The sequence below is a fragment of the Falco peregrinus genome, chromosome 10 (genome assembly GCF_023634155.1).
Source record: "Falco peregrinus isolate bFalPer1 chromosome 10, bFalPer1.pri, whole genome shotgun sequence".
Lineage (NCBI taxonomy): Eukaryota > Metazoa > Chordata > Aves > Falconiformes > Falconidae > Falco > Falco peregrinus.
Genome location: NC_073730.1, coordinates 8,303,721 through 8,320,216, shown reverse-complemented (window position 1 = coordinate 8,320,216; position 16,496 = coordinate 8,303,721). Strand labels below are relative to the sequence as shown.

Genomic DNA, 16,496 nt, shown 5'->3' with positions numbered 1-16,496 from the left:
GCATTTCTAGCTTGGAATTCTGCCATTCAACCTAAGTAACTGTATCAGAGGTGTTTTCCTGGAATACCTATGTAACTACTGATCTAATGAGCTTTAGCTCACAGGAATACCAGTCTTCCCAAACAACAGGGTTGAAGTTTTTAAGAGCCTTGGACTTTTAATAGTGAGATTTTTAACCTCTCAGTTGTGTGAAAATGCTTTTCAGGCTTGCTTAAAAATTGCATTTGTATGCATCTTCCATTATATTAAAAAGAGATAAAAATATGATTAGTGGATGGCAGAATTCCCTGGGAAAAACCAAAAAGAGCCCCATGTCAGTGATGCATAAGAGAATACTGCCAACAAAAACAGGCAGTCTTTTTAGGCTGGAATTTTTACAGGCATATTGCTGTTAGTCTTTGGTGTTTTGTTGGTTTTTTTTTTATGTGTGGTTTTTAATCTGCTGCAGACAAGAGGTCTCAGACAGCCCCTGTAAAGGAAGGCTATTGTGAACTGTGAAATAGTCTCTTCCTTCCTCCGGAGATTCCACTGGCAAAGCAATTCTGATAAAGTTTCCTCTACTCAACTTCAGAGCTTCTGCCATGACAAGATTCCACTGGCAAAGCAATTCTGATAAAGTTTCCTCTACTCAACTTCAGAGCTTCTGCCATGACAAGAATGAGCACTTACCAGTAGGAGGCTCATAAAACTGCTTGAAAAAGTGAATGTCCAGGAAAAGTTGTAGGATTTTCTGCCTCCTGGCTCCAGAGAGGATGTAAACTGTTCTGAAGTTGTCTGTAATTCTACTCTGTATACAATTATAACAGCTGATCAATGTTTTAGAAAAAATAATAAGGCTACCCTATTAAAACTCGTTATCATTAGTTTGTATTAGGATAATGTTTACAGAAATTAGGCCCAGCTGCATGATGTACCTTACAGGTGCATGAAAAGTACCAGCCTCTGTTAGGAGGGTTTGCAATCTGGAGGACATGGACAGAGCAGAGTTGGCAGCCAGGAGATGTTTGCACACCCGTGGATGAGCAGCTGAGGCTAAAAAAAAAATAGCAGACCTGATCTGCTGCTGCTTGGAATTCTCTGGAGGTCTGGTGGTTCTAAGCATGGGTGGCCCAGGCCTTGGCCTGCAGGATGAGTTGATGACATAGCCAAGAGCTAACCTCAACTTCCCAGAGTTTTTTGATGGCTTGTGTTTCTAGTTTTGCTAGTTAGCACCTGCTAGAAAGTGTTCCTCTCCCTACAAATATTTAATGTGTTACGTTTAATCCTCACTATTCAGTAGCTGACTTTGACATGCTTTCTAGGACTTTGTTGCAATTTCTAGTAAACTCTGATATTTTGGTAGTAACTGAGGGTGTTTTAGAATATATTATTTTTTCTATCCTCTCTTCTGTGATGGATTCCTTTGGGCAGAGATCTATCAAAGTATGGTTACTTGACAAAAATTTTTTGTGAAAAAAATTGAGGATTGATACCAGCTGAGATCTTAGCTTGGAATCCATGAGCCACTGATTTTTATTGTATAAGAACAGGCTGAGGTTCTAAAATAACAGCTCTAACATTCACTGTATAAACTAAAACTGTGCTTTACAGGTACGAAGTGGGTGCTACCCTGTGTCCTGCTATCACTGAGAACTGCTACTGATTCCCTTGCTTGTTAAGCTTCATTAAACCTCACTGATAATGGTGAATCTTTATGCCTGGAATACCAGTCTGGAAACTGGACTGTCTGGTAGAGCCCTCATAGTAAGTGCCTGCGTGGATGTGGAACAGGGGGTGGGGTGACACGGCTAATTGGGGTGCAAGGGAATAATAGCACTTTGTATCGACAAGGGTTGGCAGCGCTGGGGAATGTGGGCTCTGCTACAAGCTTCTAATGTCATGTCTTTGCACAGGGTTGAGAACTGAGTTAATGTGTCTATTACTCATGTTGCCTGTTCCCTGCTTATGACCCTCAACACTACTTGTGAGACCTGTAACAGAGGTGAGAAGGTTGCTTCAGTGAGAATACCCAAAGCTACTTCTGTTCGTAGCATGGCAAATCATTGCCTTACCACTGAAGTGGCATATGTGTGAAGGTATGCATGAGGATCAAGGAGTGGAGCAGTGCAGCCAGAAGACTACTGTGCAAGGAATGGGTCATCCTCACGCTCAATGCCTTCTCCTGTGTGCAGATGCATTCCAAACAGCCTGTGACCGCTTACCAACCCACTGCAGCAAAGTGTCCATGATTACTCAGACATGTGTTGGTGTACCATGGACACCATGTGACTGCTTCATGCAGTAGTAATTGATCAGTGTATACACAATAAATGTGTGTGAATTCAGTAGGAGACTAGTGTATTGTCTTATCCACCTGAAATATTATGCACACCTGTTAAGGAATTGTAACTCTATTGAGACAAGAATATTGTAGCATATGGTCCAAGGGACTGTTCAAAGCTAAATCTACCTTCCAGGCTTTGATAAATCTGTATTATGAACAATATTCTAGAAGAGTACTAGCAGTCCTGAGGCTGGAAAACCTTACCACAAATGAGAACTCTTCACGACATTCTGTGAATCACGAGGAAAGGCTTGTCCAATGATGCAGCTTCCATCTTTTACCCAAACTTAGTTAACCAGCTATGAGCATTGGTGCCTTTCTTACTGAGATCCCCAAAAGAACCAACACTTTCTTGCTGCAAAACATCATGCTGGGTGAAAAACTGGAATCTGCTTATTCATGCAGCTAAAACTAACAGTCTTGCTCCTTCCTGATATCCTGGAATTGTGTGTTTCTGTCAGTAAAGCTATGTAATGAAGCACTTGGCAGTTTGTCAGCACAGTGTGTCTTTGAGAAGGTTGATTTGGCAAGGGGAAGCATGGGCTTAATGTGTGGGAGGGCCAGATCCGGGATTTTCCAATATTTTTTTTTTTTTTCCACACGGAATTTCCCATCTCGTGGAGGTTAGGCCGGCTGAGAGAATAAAAGGCCATAGTAAAGGCAGGGGATTACACAGTCCAGACACTTGCTGAACTTAATCTTCAAGTCTGTATTCAGCAACCTAGCAACAGAAGACAGTCACTGAGAAATACTGAAGAGGACTTTTGCCACCTGGCCACCACAACTACAACCTGTGAGTATAACTGGAGTGTGGTGTTCTGTTTCATTGCTTAGCTAAAAGAACATAATAATGTTTAAAAGTATGTAGAAAAGATTGTGTAGGCAGTATTTTATATTGAATTGTAAAAAGTCAATATTCATTCTTTACAAATGTGTTCCTTTGATCTCTCATAGCCATCTGCTTAAAAGATAAAGTGAAGAGAAAACAGTCAGAAACATGATTTTCTTGTGGTTCCCATCTCTTCTTGCTTATGGTAAGTGTGTATTTCTCTGTGTAGGAAACTAGTTGGATGGTAGTATTAGTGTGATGCTTCTGTTTGAGCTCAGAATTAAACAGAATTTTTGAACCAGACCTAATTATCTTGAGGCTAGGTTCATACAGAAGAACAGAGATTCTTCGGCAGCGGGATGTTTCCCTGCTTGCCTGTCAAATACATAATTACCTCCTGTAGTTTGCTACGAAGTCTGCAAAGCTTTGTGTGATTGGATGTAGTTTCACAGGCTGAAGTCCCTGTACTTGATGCTGATATTCCTGTTTTGAAGCTTGACAGTTGATTATTTATAAAATAATTGCCACTACTTCTTAAGCAGTTTCAGATATTGACAACTTTACAGTATTTATAGAGCTTAATATATCTTCTAGCGAGAGGGAAAAAGTCAGACACCAACTTTTTGACATCTTTTCATTCTAGGACTTACAATACTGCAGGGGGTAAATTGTTGGACATACCATTATTCAGACACAAACATGACCTACAGGGAAGCAGAGCTGTGGTGCAAAAAGAGGTATACTAACATGGTTGCCATTCAGAATAAGGAGGAAATCAGCTATCTCAATAACTTCTTACCCTTCAATCCGGGTTACTACTGGATTGGAATCAGAAAAATTAATGATGTATGGACCTGGATTGGAACTAACAAAGAACTGACAGAAGAGGCAGAAAACTGGGCTTCAGGTGAGCCAAATGGCAAAGGGAACAATGAGGACTGCGTTGAAATCTACATCAAAAGAGGGAAGGATGATGGCAAATGGAATGATGAACAGTGTGAGAAAAAGAAGGTCGCCTTGTGCTACACAGGTATGGTGCGATAAAGGCCATCTAGTGTGCCCCTGTGGAGATGAGATGGTGGGTGGGATGAGTTTTTTAACCTAGTCTTATATATTAACTGTCTGACCCTGTGAACACTTGTACGCTTATCCTTACAGAGCTAGGTTGGTTTTGTTCTAAGAGTTGGATTGATCTTGCTTACCTTTTAGCTCCAGGAATATTGTATGTCTTTTACGAGCAAATCACCAGACCTTCTCTATAATCAGTAGAAACACGCTCTTCCAGATGATGACTTTCATCCCACGCAAGTGGGTGTCTCAGCTAGATAAAAATTGCCCTTTTGGAGGCATCTGTTTGCTGGCTATAGATCACTGGGTCAGATTAGACATTTTGTGTAGAGGTGGCTAAGGCTACATAAAAAAAAAAAATTGCAAGTCAAATATCAAACAATTAGAGCTGTGATGAGTTAATGAAGAATGTACCTGTAGGGGATTGCTACTTACCTCATAGTATATTGTTCCTTTTGCATTTTAAATATTGCTAATATCTACCTGAGAACAAGTGGTCATGGAGTCTGCAGCCAGTAGAATCCTTTCACTGTGAGCTAGTCTGTCAAAGATGTTGATTTCTGAAATCCTTCTGTGAAATGACAGGGTAATCCTATGTATTAAACCACCTGTTTTTCTTTTGCTCTACAAAGTGCTTGTTTAGTGCCAGAAAACCTAAATAAAGTGCTGGCCAGATTTCTTTAGTGGCCACTGCTGATTCTTTTATAATTTGCTGTATTTTTTCTTTTTTTTTCTTTCCTGCAGCTTCTTGCAACCCATCTCTCTGCAGTGGCCGTGGAGAATGCATAGAGACTATTAACAACCACACCTGCCATTGTAACCCTGGATTCTATGGGCCTGAATGCGAGTTTGGTAAGATTACTCCCCCCTGCTTTTCAACCAGGGCAATGCTAGCTAGTGTAGTTTGTCTGTCTTGTTGATTTACCTGCTGAGCCAGTGAGACTGACTGTGTACCTTCTTGTGTTTCTTTGAAGTTGAGAGTTGTGATCCACTAGAAAAACCTGATCATGGGAGCCTCGAGTGCAACCATCCATGGGAGAACTTCGGCTACAACTCGTCCTGCCAAGTTCAGTGTGAGGAAGGCTATGAACTGACTGCATTGGAGTCTGTATACTGTACCTCTTCTGGGGTCTGGTCTGCCCCCCTTGCAGCATGCAAAGGTGAGCTTCTCAAGCAGTGATAGGTGAGCTTTCTACATTATACACAGCTCTGTTAACTTCAGTGTTGCTCTGTTAGTAGGTACAAATTGAAGTTCTGGCCCATTCCTTTGTAATTAATTACGTGGTGAAGGTGCTATTTTATTGCAGCACACAGGTCTCTCTGTTCCTGAAAAGATGAATTGGGCAGGGTGAATGTTCTGGCCCTGGTCTAGATTTTCTTGTAGGGAAAGACATTTCCATCTCATAGTGGGGAACAGGGAATGGAGGTGATCTAGCTGTAAGACTGCTCACAACAGGCCAGTTACTCCTGGCTGCAGCAATTACTTTTTGAGGTGTTCGTCTTAGAATAAGCTACTGTTTGAAGCAAATAAAAGCATCAAACATTAATAAGCAGCAGTCAAAATGGGAAAATTTTGCATTGTAACTAGTTGATGTCATGAGGTGCAGGTGAATTTACAGCCTTGCCTTAAGAGACGGTCTTCCATTTTGAAATCTTTCCACTGCTTTCTGAAATGGCAGCACAGTAGGTCACGTAAAGATGCTTCCGTTTAGTGGTTATGTTGCTAACTTTCAGGAAAGGAAAAAAACCCCCAACTTTTGATGGTTTGTTCCAAGCTAAGCTCTGTACTCTCTTTTATGCTTTTCAGCTGTGACCTGTCCTGCCTTAGAGGTGCCTGCTCATGGTGCTGTGAACTGCTCCCATCCCTCTGTGGAGCTCACCTGGGGTACCACCTGCGAGTTCACCTGTGAAGAAGGATTTGTCCTGACAGGACCAGCCACACTGCAGTGTGGGCCTTCTGGGGCCTGGGACAGGCAGCAGCCATCCTGTGCAGGTACCTTTCCTCGCTGCTGCCCACTTGAGCACTCAGGGCTGTCAGCATTGGCCCATGGAACTCCTGAGACATCTGTGCTGATTGCTGGTGATCTGTGTGTTGCAGCTGTGAGGTGTGAGGCTGTAACCTGGCCAGAAGGTGGCTTTGTGACCTGTGACCATGCCTCTGCAGATCTCTCTTATGGCTCACGTTGTGATTTCCACTGCAGCGAGGGCCACATTCTGGACGGCCCGTCCAGCATTGAGTGCACGGCACAGGGGTGGTGGTCAGAGCCAGCGCCAAAATGCAAAGGTAAGACTTTCTGGGTTGGAAATCATCAATTAAAGCTTGCAGTATCTCAAATAGTCTGAAGATACTTCCTCGTTCAAGTGTAGGCAAGGAGTAACAGTCATCCCCAGTGTGTTTATAGGACTATTCATAAGCAGATCTCAAGATGGGGATTGTTTAGCCTCTTGTGTTAGAGGAAGCAGCAGTGCAGGGTGACAAGCAACGTTCAGGAACTGTGTCACTGACACATATGTTAACAGGCTTTTGAAGTAGAGTGTTCTGACAGGAACTCTGTGTTCCCTACACCCCAGTGGGAGCCAGTGTCTCCTTATGCAGTCCACTTGTGGGTATAACCTGGAGCCAGTGTCAGGATAGCTTACATGCTTTAGGTGCATGTGTAAGGGTTCTGTCTGCACCGTGCAACACGTGGAAGTCACTGTTTCCTGAGACGCTGTGAAGTCTGAAGGGATGTACTATGGCTCTGTAGGGGACAGCACCAGGCACAGCATGTCCTCTTGTAAGCTCAAAGAGTGTTTAACTTGACCTACTCCAAGCTAAGCTCTGTGCTGTGTCTTTTGTGCTTTTCAGCTGTGACCTGTCCTGCCTTAGAGGTGCCTGCTCATGGTGCTGTGAACTGCTCCCATCCCTCTGTGGAGCTCACCTGGGGTACCACCTGCGAGTTCACCTGTGAAGAAGGATTTGTCCTGACAGGACCAGCCACACTGCAGTGTGGGTCTTCTGGGGCCTGGGACAGGCAGCAGCCATCCTGTGCAGGTACCTTTCCTCACTGCTGCCCACTTGAGCACTCAGGGCTGTCAGCATTGGCCCATGGAACTCCTGAGACATCTGTGCTGATTGCTGTTGTGATCTGTGTGTTGCAGCTGTGAGGTGTGAGGCTGTAACCTGGCCAGACGGTGGCTTTGTGACCTGTGACCATGCCTCTGCAGATCTCTCTTATGGCTCACGTTGTGATTTCCACTGCAGCGAGGGCCACATTCTGGACGGCCCGTCCAGCATTGAGTGCACGGCACAGGGGTGGTGGTCAGAGCCAGCGCCAAAATGCAAAGGTAAGACATACTGCTTTGGGAAATAGTTTTGCCACTGGACAGCACACTGAAATCTGTATTCCTGTAGGGTTCTGGCTCCAAACTAAGCTGTGTGCTGTCTCTCCTAATTTCAGCTGTGACTTGCCCTGCCTTAGGGCTCCTGGCTCTGTGAACTGCTCCCATTCCAAAGTCAAATGAATTTGAAAATACAATGTACATATAGTGGAAAAAACAGGGTCAAAGACAGGAAAGTCTTTAATGGCTTGTAACCATCTCTTTCTGTATTTCAGTTGTGCAGTGTGAACCGCTGAGCTCTCCTGAGAAAGGCTCTATGGATTGCTCACATGGGGCTGGGAACTTCATGTACAACACAACCTGCCACTTCAGCTGTCTAGAAGGATGGAAGCTCAATGGTTCTCATGTTCTTGCGTGCAGTCATTCAGGAAACTGGAGTGCCAGTCTGCCCACATGTGAAGGTATTTTACCTGTGCTCACAGAGAGATGGCACTGGGTTTCTAGTCAAATGAAGTATGGAAGGGTGGAGAAGGCAACACCAGCCAGTGAGTTACAGCTTCTAGTGAAGTTCCTGAATTAAAAAACCCAACAAAAGCATGGGTTTTTGAAAACAGAAGAGAGGAAAATTCCTAAAAGGTCTTGGTGAAACATGTTGATTTCTCATAAAAAAAACCCAAACCTGCAACCTGATTTTGAGTTTTGTTTGGTTTTTAGTGTTTCTCATGTTGAGCTTTTTCCATATGAGTAAAGAAAGAAAGGTTTTCTAGAGAAACAGAACTCTGTGGGGAAATCTGTGTTCATAAGTCTTTCTCAGTGGAGAAGTTTATAGATTTGTTTGGTGTGACAGTTTCTTGGGTGAGCTCAGCTAAAAGATCTCACAGAGCTCTTCTGTCAAAGGCTGTAATTTTACAGGACAGAAGTCTCAGCCTTGCCTTCCCATTCATGTCAGTTAAGGGCTCTGTCAGTGTCCTCAGTGGGAACATACTTGGCCTGCCTGAAATGCTTTTGCTTGAGGTCCTAAAAGCTCAACTCCACTTTATTGGTTCTAGCAGAATTTAGATTTCTGAATAATTTCAGAAAAAGAAAAAAAATTTGATCTCAACCAAATTGCTCAGAGAGGAAGACAGCACAATGGGAATTAAAATACAAACTGAAACATTAAAAATAAGATGAGCATGAATTGTCACGTGAGGCTGGAGGTTAGACAGACCCCGCTATAGCTAGCTTGTTGCCTTGCCATTTCTTTGGCAATAGGTGGGATAATTTTTAGTATGCAGCTTTTTACCTTGTGTACAAGATGTGCCCTGTCTCAGCAAGAGAAAACTTACAAGCTGCAATTCTGTTTCCTCTTGAAGAGCACAAGGAAAAGGAAGAAGTAGAGGGCTTCAAAGACCACACATGCCTCTTGATCTCACTGAAACTTTTTTATCCTTTCAGTTTCAGAACAAGTCAGCTATGTCTCTGTGGGCATAGCAGCCACAAGTGCCTCTCTGCTGTCTACGGCATCATTCCTCCTTTGGCTTGCAAGACGTTTCCAAAGAAAAGGTAAGCAATTGGACTGGGTCCACTGGTTTTATTTACCTTCCTGAAAAAATTTCAGTGGAGAAAAGACCCTGAAACCCTCCAAACCCCAATACATTGGTTTTTGAAAAAGTGAAAATTCCCATACTTGCTCTCCTAAATTATTTTCAAGAAGCCTGCATACATGCCATGTTTGGCTTCAGATGAAAATTTAAAAATCAAAAATAGTAAACCTCAAATGTTTATAAAACAAGAATTAGAAGAAAAAAGCAACATTTTATTACTGCCAGGGAAAGTGAATGAGAATTTGAGATGAGGCTCATGACAACACAGTAATAACTGCCTATGACATTTGTTGATAGATAATGGCTTTTTATCAGATATTCAGAAATGAGAGGGTTTTCAGTAGAAGAAAAAGTTTGCACGAGGGGGCTTTCATCTTGAAATGCTAATGCCTTTTCTTATTCTTCTTGCAGCAAAGAAATTTACTCCTTCTAGGTAAGTTGTGTCTCAAAAAACAGCATGAAAAACATGGCAATCACTTTTCTAAAATCCATTTGATATAAACCAGTTGTCATTGAAGTACTTCTCATTTCTGTTTTTTATAGTAGCTGCCAGAGCCTAACCATTGAAGGTAGTTTCCAAAGTGCTGGCCAGAATGTCTGATTCCAGGTGTTACAGGTAAGCACATGAGATTGCTTATCCAATTAATAGGAAAGAGTTTGCAAGTACAGCTATCAGAGCTATTAATTGCAATACAATTGCTGAAATAGCAGTATGTGCTTTGGGGTACCTAATATGCATCTTGGCATTGCATGAAAGTTCCTAACAAGGCTGATGGATTTATTGCTTTAGAAATGGATTTTTAGCTCCTTAAGGATGACTGTGTTTAGCATCCTGTCCAGCTGCCTATAGTATTAGGAACACTTCTGTGTGTTTTTGCTACCTGATGCATACAAAATTCCTCTGAAATGAGAGCAAATACAGATCTATGCCAATTTTCCAACTTACAGAGGAATTTTGTTCTCTCTGCAGGAATTGGAGCCATCTTTACTTAGCTCTCAGATTTCTGGAGAATGAAACTGCATGTGAATCAACAGCTCTCCAGATGTTTTTACCTCTTGCTGACAAGATGATTGACCTTGTGTATTGTTCAGAAATTTTGAACTCAATCTGTCTGGTACTTCCATTGAAGACAAGCAGAGAGTAAAACTCTGGCCTTCTGGCAAAATACTGTCTACATTCAGTCATGTAGTTATCATAACTGGGAGCTTGCCATCTCTTGTCCAGATGGTGAGCAAATAGTAAGCTGCTGCCTAAAGAGGAGGCTGGTTTCTCCTCTGGTCTGCTCAAAGGTACCTAGGTGAGGTGAAGACATGCATTATTTCACATCACTTAGTACACTGCTGGAGACGTCTTCTCTGGAGACATATGGGTTATACTTGCAGAAACAGAGTAACTGGGATGCAAAAGTATTCATTAAATAGCTTTGAAACCATTGATCTGGTTTGTTATTGAAGTCAGTTTATTTTAAGAGGATGTCCCAGTCAATAAATATGCCTGTGGCAATGTGGGCAACTATTTGGGTTTCTGCTGCATGCCCCAGAAAGCTTAGGGACTTTAAACCTTTATTTTTTTGGTAGTAGCACTAGGAATGGTAGTGCTTATACTAGGTACTCCGGTTTCTGAATGCAGCAAGTGGATCTGAAATGATCTCATCCCTGTGGGATTATGTACTGTAATACAGGTATATACATAAATATTTAATTGTGCAGTTTTTACTGTGGATATTTCTGTGCTGTTAACTGTAAATATATTGTAAAATACTGCTTCTTGAGTAGGTCTGTGGCCATTGATCTGGGCCCAGGTAATTTTAAAATAATTCGGAAGTGTTTGTAAGGATTTCATGCCTGCATATTATTTACAAATAAAATGGAAGCCTGCGATTTGGGTGTATATATTGCAACTACGATTTATTAAGCTGTTAAAGGACTTCAAATGAGAGAGTATTTCTTAAGTTATGTTTAAGTTATGATCATAAATCAAAAATCTCTGACAGAATCTGATATGTATTGTCCTATTTTGTAACAGTATTTAATAAAATGTTTTAAATGTAACGCTCCCTTTTTGGAAACGTACATCATTTCAATGATTTACATCAGCCCTGCGGATATGGCTTCGGCAGCAGAATGTGAGGGGTTGGGGGAAGACTAAACAGCAAGGCTGTCCCTGAGTTCGCTTTCCATGTTTTCGTAGCAGTCAAAGAACAACTAGCCAGCAGATGGCACTGACTGCCTGGGAGCCAGCTCGGCCAGGGCCGGACCCCAGACCCGCATCCCCAGGCCTGAGAGGAAGGAGGAAGGCTCGGTGATGTGTCCCAGAAAGCAGGTGCCTGGACCAGCATTGAGCTTTGGGAGAGGCATGCTCAGGAGAGGAGAACAGAAAGAGAAGCAAGTAGGTGATCCTGGTGCATAGTTAACAGAACAAACCCCGCAGCCTATGCAGGCCTTTTGCAGCCCTTTCTGCTGGGAGGTTAGCTAGTGTGGGAGGCCATGGGCTAAGGGGTGAAAGCACAGCTGTGGGGATTAGCGGTGACCGCTGTCTGGGGACCTCCACTCCCACCCTGGCTTGGGCTGTAGCCAAAGACACTGCCGTGGGCTAGTGCTGGCTCGGTACCTCTGATGGCCAGACACTCCTATGGCCACCCTTCCCCAATATCACCTGCCCTAGCAAAGGAAGCTGTGCTGTGGCTTTGCATGGCTGCTGCCAGGAGCCAGCCCTTGATGATAAACCATGAGATGCATTCCTGCTCAAGAGAAGCTATCAGGCCTGTGGGCAAGGGAGTCAATTAAAAGGTGCTGTGCCACAGTGGATAGGGCCTGTTGCTGTTTATCCCAAACCAATTAAAGAACTGAGAGTGGCTGTCAGAGCTTCCCCTGCCTTGACAAGGTAGGGCCCAACCGTGTGAGCAGATGCAGACCAGTAATCCTTCAGGTTCCCTGAGGGGACATAGAGATTAGCCTGAAACGCCCTGCTCTGAATCCCTGCAGGAGCTGTTGTGAGAGTTAAACCACCACATGGGTCCCCCAGTCTGTCCTTGTTGTTGTCCTCTACATGCATGGCCCTGTGGCTTCCTCTGGGGAGAGCTGCTCAGGCCAGCGTGGCTCCCACCCTGCTGCTGTGAGGGCAGCCCAGCTTCTCCTTTCCTGCCCAGAGCTGATGCTTCTAGCAGCTTTTCCTGGGACCTTACATGGGCTTTATTGCCAGAAGAGAGACTATAAGACCATCCCCTCTCTTTCTCCAGGTCTTCATCTCTTGTGATTTCTAAAGGCAGCAGGAGTGAGACCACATTTGGGTGGGATTAGTTCTCTATTTCTCCAATATATTCTCTAGGCCAGACAAAGACTCCCTGAAGGGGTTCTCCTTCCTTGCAGGGGCTTTCAGGTTACATCTATCCTCATGATTAACGTTGGTCCAGGGCACAGGCAAAACCCTACTCTGTGCTTGTCCAGGTTGCCCGATTGTTGGCCCTCTTCTGGTACTGGTTTTTCCTGCTTCAGAGTATGAATTACCAGTTTGGATGGCTTGGTGTGTCCAGGACTTTAGGATCTTCAGGGAGTCATTTTATCTGCAGTGGATGTGTCTGTTGCAGTGCCTGTGAACGCAGGTCTTCTGTTATTTGCTATCTGTATAGTTACCGTGCTGGCAAGAATGGCCATGGGAATGCTTGCTGCCGGGCTGTCATTAGTAACTCCGTTGTATCACAGCTCTATATGATGCTGTGTGATCACCAAAGGATGACAGGGTCTTTGCTGGAGGGACTTGCCTTATTTCCTGTTGTTCCGTTTCCCTGAAATTCCTTAGCTCTCCCTGGGTCTGTGGCATTGTTCAGGATGGGATCTGCGTTCTGCCTGGCATCTTATTTCGGAGTGGATGTCTGCTTGTGCCGTGACCTATGGAATCTGTGAAGGTGACATTAACTGGGAGGCACGCATGTCCTTTCACAGCTCTGCGTGTTTGCTGCTTGGCAAGGGGATGGGTTTTGTGGCGTAACTTAACACATTCTTGATGAACCGAGCTACCCAGGTGGCTTGAGCTTTTTACATCTGCAGTATGACAGAAGGGGATTTAGAAACAAAATTTCACTTAAAGTTTCCAACAGACAGGTAGTGTTTGAGTTGGGGTGGGTGTTTCTGTGGCCCTTAGTGATACGAACAGCATAAGATCTGCCCAGATTTGGTTTGTGCCTTCTGTTTTCATAAGCAATTAGCCATCAAACAAGCAGTCATTTACCAGGGGCTGGCTGATGTTGCCTTCTAAAGCTCCAGTTTTTTCAGGGGTTGGACTGGACCCAGCATTTGGCCAGCAGTTCTTCACTTATGAAGATAAGTCACTGCTACAGGCTCTGGAGACTGCACATCTTTGCAGCTCCTTGCATGCTTTGCTGAAAACTGGTAGCAGGAAGTTTGAAGCAGCAATTTCCACAGGAGTTGGTGTCATGATTGAATCACCAACCTGCTCAGCTCGTGCTTTAGGAGCTGTCAGAGGATATTAGGGCCAGGAGACCAGGCTGTGACATTATGTCTGTGCAATGCAACATACTCAAGCCTCTGTGAGCAGTTTTTGTCCTGAGTCTTGTTCCTGTTTGGGTTCCCCTGGTTCTTGCAGGGGTCTGGCTCCCTTCTCTATGCTCGAGCATGCTGCTAATGTCTGGCTGCTGGTGGGTATTTGGTGAGGGGTCTTCAGCCCATAGACCTAGAAGGAGCAAGTTGCCATGGAGAGCTCTTGGCCAGGGACAGAAAGGTCCACAAGATCACTGCTTCCTGGGAGCTGTAACTCGCATCAAATGAGAAATACAGCATGGGCTTGCCCATGGCAGCAGGAGCTTGGTGGAGGGCAGAAAAGTAGGCACCAGAGCCCAGCCTGTCATAGCATTTGCAGATTTGTGCTGTGAAGCTCCCTAGCCTGGTTTACAGCCTCTCTCATGCATACCTTTAGGAAAGAACAAGCAAAATTGCAGGTTAGATTTGACCAGTGGAGTCAAAACCTACTGGATAGTTATCACTGCTCACCTGGCACTGTTAAATCTCACCTAGAAGGGAGGCAGACTTGGCCAACGCAGTTCAGCTGTGACTCCAGTGTTGAGAAAGAAATCCACAGCCCAGAAACTGTTTCCACAGCTGATGATGGCCAATGCTTTTTCCAGCTCAGGGAAGCTGCTGCCAAGAACAGGACAGCATGCAAAAAGCACAAATGCCTCCTCAGCAAGGCAGCAGATGCCCCCGGGCAGCTGCCAGCAGGTTTTCTACCTGCCTTCCTACTTCAGGGAAGGACGTTCCCTGAAAAGCCCAACAGTTGCTTTGACTTTCAGCCTGGGCCAAGTGGGACTTTCATCAACTTCTCGCCTCGCCAGCTGCCATGAAAGCAGCTATGGCAGGTGTGAAATTGCAGGTGACTTGCTTGCTTCTGGCACTCCAGTGCTGTCATTTTGGGCTTTTGACAGCCTCTGAATGGGCAGGAAGAAGGAATCGCACTGAATCCATGCCTTCTGGAGCAGGCCTTGGGTCACAGAGTGCTTGGGTGGAAGGAACAGCATTAAAGGGGAGACAGGAAACACTTTATTCAGGGTTTATTCCACAGGATGATTCCTGGGAAAGGAGGGGCTGCAATCAAGCAGGATGTATTCACTTTGGGATCTTGGGAAATCAAGCGCAGCTTGGCCTAAACCAAGAGGAAAATAGAGCGCAGCCCACGCTGCATGGAACAGCAACATCCCTGCTTCACCTTATCTCATGTTAGCACAAACAATCCAGATAACATAAAAATCAGACATGGTGAAATGCTGGCTTCACATGAAAAACAAAGATATCCCATGGGGAAATGATATGGTTTGAGTAGAAAGACAGTGGGGGTAGTCCTAAAAGCCCTGTCCTTAGAGGGAAAGGGCTCTCTCTGGTCCTCCCTGTATTTCCTCCTCCTCCTCCATCGCCTCAGTTGGTACCAGGGCACCACAGGTCCGTCCCTGGGTGGAGGGCAGGGGATGCTGTCTGTGTCACGGGGCTGTTCCCAGACCAGACTCTGATCCGGATGGCCCCCAAAGGCTGGACTCTGATCCGGATGGCCCCTAAAGGCAGCAGAGCAAAGCTCTGCAGATGGGTTAGGAACTGCTGGGTTGTTGTCAAAGAATAGAGATCTTTGCTACTTCACAGCAAATCACTTTTGACCAACACAACCCCTGCAAACAACCAGATGTAGCAGAGGCTCTTCGACTCTGTTAAAGGCACTTGTGGAGAAAAACTCACCTGTGTCAGTAACCTCTTGCAACTCAAGGCAGAGGATTTGACTGAAGCACTTGACCGTGATGAAGCAGTCAGCATGGAGACATGCAGGAGAGAGCAGGGAGACAGCCCACGTTCTCCACTGCTTCTCCTCCTTTCCTGGAGGGAAGAACAGCTCCATCTCTGTTTTGCAAGACCCTTCTCACTGGCCACTTGGGCTCTTCTCCCTGGCTTTTTTGGGTACAGGGCTTGGTGTAGAGGTGACAAACCCCTGCCACATGCCCTTGGAGAGACGAGTGGCAGTTTGCATTGTGCGGGCAATTGGTAAAGCCACAGTGAATTTTGCACACATGACTCAGACACGCAGAGTTTGCTCAGGCTGGTGGCTTATTTGCACTGAAGGCAGGCCAGCCATTCACCTGAATGCATTTGTCACTCTGCTCTTTTGAACCGAGGCAGCTGGATACTGCTGCTGAGGTCTGTACAGGTTGATCTGGTCCATTTTCCTTTCCCTCTATTACTCCCTCTGTCTTCAGGAGTATTCAGCACCCTGTTTAATTTGCTCTGCCTCAGTAGAGGGTTTCACTTTTGGTATAAAATCTCAGCTGATGTGCAAGGAGAAGAGCACTCAGGACATTGAAAAATCTATGCCTTTCCTAAGACTGAGTTTAAAATCTGGATTTTAAAAACACACTGGAGATAAAAAGTTTCTTGTAAAGTAACTGTAATTACTCACAAGTATCTGGCTCAGTGAAGTCATGTAAATGCTGAAAAGAAGTCGGACACAGATCACCCTTTTCTCCAGACTGCAATTCATTCAGTTTGGCTGCATTAAATTCAGAAGCAGTTCCTTTAGGTGCTGAGAAAAGTGTTTCAAATGCTGCCAGACAAAACTAATAACGTATACACGCGTGCTCACATGTCCACACACAATGGGTCAGTCAATGGTTTTGTCCTGTTGCCTTTCCTTCCTGTTTCCTTGCACACGCACAGGGTGGATTTTGGTTCTCAGCCTGTTAAATGGTGAATGACCCTTCGCAATATCCTTCCCTGTCTACCAAGTGGGAGCAAGTCTTGCAGGTCAGTGATAGGAGTTGTGATGGAGACTCCATGGACTTTTAAAGTACTTTATTTGTGTTCCTGCATGACTGGGGAA

At 44.7% G+C, this 16,496-nt stretch overlaps 2 protein-coding genes across 3 annotated transcripts in view; both read left to right on the top strand.

Annotated features, from left to right (window-relative positions):
• The first annotated feature begins 1,592 nt into the window (after positions 1–1,592).
• SELE (selectin E) lies at positions 1,593–11,455 on the top strand. 2 transcript variants are annotated; one of them, XM_055815461.1, is made up of 14 exons: positions 1,593–3,116; positions 3,278–3,357; positions 3,796–4,182; positions 4,965–5,072; positions 5,195–5,380; positions 6,028–6,213; positions 6,319–6,504; positions 7,069–7,254; positions 7,362–7,547; positions 7,817–8,002; positions 8,979–9,086; positions 9,539–9,560; positions 9,671–9,743; positions 11,319–11,455. In XM_055815461.1, the coding sequence occupies exons 2-13, from the start codon at positions 3,321–3,323 to the stop codon at positions 9,726–9,728; spliced, it is 1,836 nt and encodes a 611-aa protein (XP_055671436.1). In that variant the 5' UTR covers positions 1,593–3,116; positions 3,278–3,320; the 3' UTR covers positions 9,729–9,743; positions 11,319–11,455. The 2 variants fall into 2 exon arrangements, with proteins under 2 accessions (XP_055671436.1, XP_055671435.1); XM_055815460.1 differs by lacking the exon at positions 11,319–11,455 and adding an exon at positions 10,098–11,179 and having other exon boundaries at positions 1,594–3,116.
• Positions 11,388–16,496, top strand: part of RXRG (retinoid X receptor gamma) — a 51,185-nt gene continuing 46,076 nt past the window's right edge. The window contains exon 1 of the mRNA XM_013302277.3: positions 11,388–11,516. Coding sequence (XP_013157731.3) covers positions 11,433–11,516 — 84 coding nt within the window. The 5' untranslated portion in view covers positions 11,388–11,432. The remainder of the gene's footprint in view (positions 11,517–16,496) is intronic.